The sequence below is a fragment of the Carlito syrichta genome, unplaced genomic scaffold (genome assembly GCF_000164805.1).
Source record: "Carlito syrichta isolate Samal-C Ts95f unplaced genomic scaffold, Tarsius_syrichta-2.0.1 Scaffold113541, whole genome shotgun sequence".
Classification (NCBI taxonomy): Eukaryota; Metazoa; Chordata; class Mammalia; order Primates; family Tarsiidae; genus Carlito; species Carlito syrichta.
The window spans coordinates 522,661-528,660 of NW_007057637.1; the positions used below are offsets into that span (position 1 = coordinate 522,661).

The window sequence follows — 6,000 nt, forward strand, 5'->3', positions numbered from 1 at the left end:
ATTGTATCTGTCTTAACCACTGGCTCGCACAATTCCTCAAAAATTACCAGGCTGCTCTCCTGAGCTAGTCTGAGCTGGTTCTCACACACCTAGCCATTCGTACATAAGTCCCACTGTCCTGTTCCCAGACACAGCCTATTCCCACGTCAGGGCCCTGGCACTGGCTGCTCCCTCTGCTCAGAACTCTGTTCCCTCAAAGTTTCCTATAGCTAGTTCTTTCTCAGACTTTAAGACTCACTAACTGTGAGTCTCTCCTCAGAGAGGGCCTGCGGCCCCACCATCCCACCACCCTTGTGACCATCTCATCACACTCTTATTTTCTTCATGACCCACAGCCTTTGTTCCTGGTGCCAAGCATGGTGTCCGGTGTACAGTGAACAAATAATAGCTGTTTCTTAGGGGGATGAGGGTATCAGGCAGTCCATGAGGGCTGCCCATGTCCATGCGTTGATTCTTATGATTGTTGACACGATTCCCAGCGTCAGAAGGCTTATGCGGGATGGGGTGGGCTCCTTGGCTCTGTATCCTGGCCCCAGTGATGAGTGGGGAGCAGCCCACATGGGGAGGCTCTGTGCCCCTGGCAGGGGCTCCGGGGCCTGTGACACTCCATCTCCTTTCTCCCTGAAGTGAAGGCATCTGTGAAGCTGCAGTACATGGACAACATCCGCTGGATCCGTGAGGCTGCTAAGCACCAGCTGGTGAGGGCATGGGCTGGGGGAGCAGAGGTGGGCTGCAGGGAGCAGGGGAAACCAAGCTATTAGGAGGCCACCTGGAGGTGAGCCCACAGCCTGTAACTTATGCCCCGGAGCCTGTAACTTATGCCCCTGTAATTACAGCCCACAGCCTGTAACTTATGCCCCGGAGGGTGCAGACACTGGGCCCTCTGTGCCTGTCTGCGACCACACTAGGAGGGGAGGCCGCAGCCCCCTGGCCGGAGGAGCTGGTGGAGAAGTAAGCCCGGGGCCTTTTAAAAGGTGACCTGGGTGAGAATGTGGAGAAATTGGAACCCTGACGGTGGAACATAAAGTGGTCCAGCCACCATGCAGAGTGTGAGGGTTCCTCAAAAGAACAAAAACAGAATTACCCTGTGATTCAGCAGTCCTACTTCTGGGTATACGCCCCAAAGAACTGGAAGCAGGGACCCAAAGAGATGCTCGCACACCCATGTTCATAGCAGCATTAACCACAATAGCCACGAGTGAGAGCAGCCCAGTGGTCCTTGGTGGATGAGTGGGTAAACCAAATGTGGTCTACAAAGGAAATTCCAACTCATGCTATACATGGATGAGCCTTGAAGACATTGTGCTGAGTGAAATAAACCAGCCACAAAAGGACAAATACTGTGTGGTCCCACATGTATGCAGTCCCAGGAGTCATCAAAGTCATAGAGACAGAAGAATGGTGGGTGCCTGGGGCAGAGGGGAGTGGGAGGGGAAGATGGATGGAGTGATGGCTGCACGACATTATGAATCTGCTTAATACCCTGAACTATATGCTTAAAAATGGCTAAGATGGTTAATTTTATATTATATATATATATATATATATATTTTTTTACAATAATAATTTTAAAATTTGGGGAAAAAGGTTGCCTGGGGCTTTGGGGCAGTGACCAGAGTTGGTCAGATCCTTCATCCTGGCTCTGCAGGAGGCTTGAGCTCAGGCTCTGGAGCTGGGTGGCCTGGGACAAATGGCTCAGTCTCTCTGAGCCCCACACTCTCATCTGCAGAGCAGAGTCATGGTGGAGCAGGCCCTCCTTGTGCCGGGGCCGCAGTGCTAGGGCTGAGCACTGTCCTGCCCCATCTTTGTGAGTGTGTGTGATAGAAAAGACCAAGCAGAGAAGTGCGGGTGAGGGCCGGGAAAAGTTGTCTGACATGTGTTCAGGTGTATGTGCAGCAGGGGGGTAGCTGTGTGACAGTCGGGGGAGGCAACAGGACCAGCCTGTGCATGGGCCCCAAGGTGGGAGCAGGCTGAGCGTACTGAGCATAGAATGAAAAAAAGAAGGACACGGGCGTTTGGTTCGCATATGTTTGGCTGTGGACCATGTCTAGAACAGTGGGTTCTCGGCCTGGGGGTCTCAGGTCCAGGAGGGGACTGCCCCCTCCCGGGCTGCCTCATCCTTGTGCAGTGGTTTGCATTTGTGCTTCAGCCTCAAACCCCCTGTGCCAACAACATCTCTGTGACAGTGTTGGGTTGCAGACACCAAGGCCAAGACTCGAGTGCCTGGGGCTTAGGGACATCTGGTGCTGGAGGTCACAGCAGACATGGGGTGGAGAAAGGAAGAGAAAGGAGCCTGAGGGAAGGCACCAGCATGGCTGAGAAAGGACCGATGCCGGGTCGCAAGGGTCGAGAGCCTTGAAGTGGATGCTGTCGCAGAAGCAGCAAGCAGAACGCCTCTCTGTGTGTGACTTCGGGTTACTCGGAGACTTGTTCTTCCTTTTCCTGGTGTTGCTGTTTCTCTTGTGAGTGATGGTGATTGCAGAAGGTTGACTTTCTTAAAAACTTTGTTTTAATTTCCTTTAATATACACTTTTGATGAAGTGGGCAGTCCTATGTCGGTTCCTTCCCAATTTTTTTTTCTGGATCCAAGAAATATGAATATCTCTCAGCACTGATTTATACCAATCATTTTTCCAAAAAGGATTTGAGGTAGCTGGTGTGAGTAAAATGAGGCTGTTTGATAAAAAGTCATGTTTTACATAAACATAAAATTTAGCATCTTGGCATTTTAAGCATTTTTAAGTGTACAGTTCAGTGGCATTAAGTTCATTCGTTGTTGTACAACCATCACCACCATCCATCTCAGAATATTTTCATCTTCCCAAATTGAAACTCTGTTCTTGTTAAACATGAAATACCCATCCCTTCCCTCAGTCCCTGGCATCCACCATTCCACTTTCTGGCTCTGTGGTTTTGATTACTCCAGGGACCTCATATGAGGGGAATCATACGGCAACCTCAGGGTAACCCAGATCTAGCACAATGTCCTCAAGATTCATCCATGTTGTGGCTTATGCCAGAATTTCCTTCCATTTAATGCCAAGTAATTTCCACTGTATGGGCAGATCGCATTTGGTTTGTCCAGGCAGCTGCTGCTGGACATGGCCGCTTCTACCTCTTGGCTGTTGTGAGCAATGCTGCTGTAAACATGGGCATGCACGTATAAGGAAGGACCTCCCCCCAAATAAAATGGATTATCTTTTAGGGCAAGTCCCTGGTAGTACAGGCTTTCCCCACCAGGTAAATGTTCTAGGAACCGTTGATATCACTGTGCCAGCTGATGTTGTGAGAGGCTGTGTGTTTGGCTTCACTGAATTTTTTTTTTTTTTTTTTTGAGATTCTTTCAACACGTTTGCCCATTTCACGAATGGGTGATTTACGAGTACACCAGTTTTTGAGTGTTCAGCAGTTTTTGACCAAAATAGCATGATCCTGTGCTCCACCCTTCCTAGTCACCCGATCTCATCCTGAGTGACTTTTTTGAGTGACCCGGATGAAAAAAGTCCTCAAAGTGAAACATTTTGCCAGTGTGGAAGAGGTGAAACAAAAAACGCCAGAAGCATTAAAAAGCATCAGAATTGATGAGTTTAAAAACAGTTTTGAGCAGTGGATAAAATAGGCATATTGCACCAAATGGAGAGTACTTTGAAGGTGACTAAAGTTTAAATGTGTAAGAATAAATACACATTTTTTAATAAATATATTCCGGGTCGTATCTCTTCAGGCCATTGGCTAATTCTCCATCATGTGGGGCCATTATAGGGTGTTTAGCAGCATCTCCCCCCAACCGTGTCAGTGGCACCCCGAAATGTCTCCAGCCATTGCCAAAGGTCATCGTGGTTAAGGACCACAGGACTCGATGATGACTCATTTTGTTTGCTGAAGCGTTATCTCCTGGACACAACCTCCCTGTTCCCTTCGGGAGGTGCCATAGCCTGGTAGATGAGCTCCTGGGTGCTGAGACAGACACAAGTCTTGGCCTGTGAGCAGGTAGCTCTGCTGCTCTGGCCACAGTTTCCTCATCTATAAAGTGGAGCTTATGATGAGGATAACAACATCTTCTTGGGCAGGAGCAACAAACACTCACGCTATGTGGTGTTGGCGTTGTCACACCGAAAAGATGCAAGCAGGAGAGTGGTTCCTAGGAGGTAACCTCCCTGAAGCACAGGCAAAGGCCTCTGAGGTCCTCCAGGGATGACACTCTGGGGCGATGGATCACGGGGGGCACCTGGGGGCCCAGGCTACAGTGGGTGTGTGGGGGCTGGCGTGGCCGTCTGGCAGGCCAGACACGAGGGCTCACTTAGGCCATGGACTTCAGAGTGCCCAGCACCTCAGGGTAACCCAGACCTTTCTAGAGGACCCTCAGAAGTGTCGCCAGTCCTGGTGCTGCTCTGAGGCCTCTTACCCTTTCCTCCACAGGTGGTGGGTTCCCAGGCAAGGATCCTGTATTCGGACCAGAAGGGCCGTGTGGCCATTGCTGTGGCCATCAACCAAGCCATCACCCATGGGAGGATCAAGGTGAGGTGCCCTGTGCTCCAGAGGGCTTCCCCGGGCTCTCGCGGTCACACAGCCTCCCCTCCTCTGCAGCTTTCCAGGAAGGCCCTGTCCTTGGGCCTCTGCAGCCTTGGTCATCCCCCACCCGAGAGCCTAGGCCTCCCCCGCTGAGGCCCAAGCTGCCACATTTTGAGGGAAACCAGCTTTCAGAGAAGGTTTTTTTGTCTTTTGTTCTTGGAACCAGATGGGCAGGGGTGCTCAGCAATGAGCTGTCCCACACCCAGCTCTTCTAAGAAGGCAAGGACAGCTGTGAGGGTGGTGGCAGGAGAAAGTGTGTGTGTGTGTGGGGGGGGCTCCAGCTCTGCGTGTGTCCGTGTGCCAGTGGATTATGGGGGCTGGTCCTGGGCCCAGACCCTGGCACTATCCCCTGCTGAGTGACCTTGGGCAAGTCTGATGCCCTCTTTGTGCTTCAGTTTTCCTCTTCTGTGAAAATGATGCTAAAACTTCAACGTGTACATGTGACGATGAAATGAGTCCACTTCCACAAAAGTAATTTTTGCACATCTTTACGGAGTTATCTTTTCTCAGACCATGGCAAACGTTGCCAGCTTTTGCCCGTTTTCCTCTGAATCGGCCAGGCCCCTCTCCAAGGACATAGAACTCTGGAACACGTGCTGGGGTTGGGAGGGGGGACTCTCACTCCTATTCCTTCCAAAGCTCATGCACAGAATTCTTGTGGGTGCCTCTCTTTTTGGAAGTGCCAGGAGTATTAATGATCAGGCATGAGAGAGAAGTTGAGAGCAGTGTGTGAAGACTGTCCCTGCAGATGGGCTGATGGGGTGCTATCGACAGCAAGGGCAGCAGCCCCCAGCCCTTTTCAGAGCTCAGCCGGAATTTGCTGCCACTCAGCACTTCCCACTGCAAGCCACGTGTGAATCTGCCTTTTTCCCTCTCCTGACCGGAGGGTGTGGAGCCTGACTGTGGCTCCCAGGCCAGGTGTCTGACGACTCCCTCTGCGCCTTCCCTTTAGCTTAGATCCCCCTTTTGCCCCAGCTCCTACACCTGCTTTAAAATCGCTCCAGTTAGAACTTTTCTTCAAAATGGGACCACGCCGGACCCAGCACAAAGGACCAGGCTGACCTGTCCTTGACCGTGGCCCCACTTGGTCTTCAAGGCTGCTCCTTCTCCACCATGTGGGTGCCAGGCAGCAGCCAGGCTGAGTCTCCCAGTGTCTGAGCCTGAGGTCTCTGGGGAACAGGGAGTGCCACCAGCCTGTGTATTAAAAATCAAACTCGCCAGGCTTGGTGGCTCAGCCTGTAATCCCGCACCTTTGGGAGGCTGAGGTGAGTGGATTGCCTGAGCCCGTGGGTTCGAGACCCGCCTGGGCGGCGAGACCTCATCTCTACAATAAATCAAAAAATCAGCCGGGCATGGTAGCGCATGCCTGTAATTCCGGCTACTTGGAAGGCTGAGGCGGAAGGATCGCCGGAGCCCAGCAGGTCACGG

At 51.6% G+C, this 6,000-nt stretch overlaps 1 protein-coding gene across 1 annotated transcript in view; it reads left to right on the top strand.

Annotated features, from left to right (window-relative positions):
* The window catches only part of UROC1 (urocanate hydratase 1), a 35,821-nt gene that overhangs the window by 23,446 nt on the left and 6,375 nt on the right, over positions 1-6,000 (top strand). The window contains exons 15-16 of the mRNA XM_008071674.1: positions 628-698; positions 4,420-4,518. Of these exons, the coding sequence (XP_008069865.1) occupies positions 628-698; positions 4,420-4,518 (170 nt within the window). The remainder of the gene's footprint in view (positions 1-627; positions 699-4,419; positions 4,519-6,000) is intronic.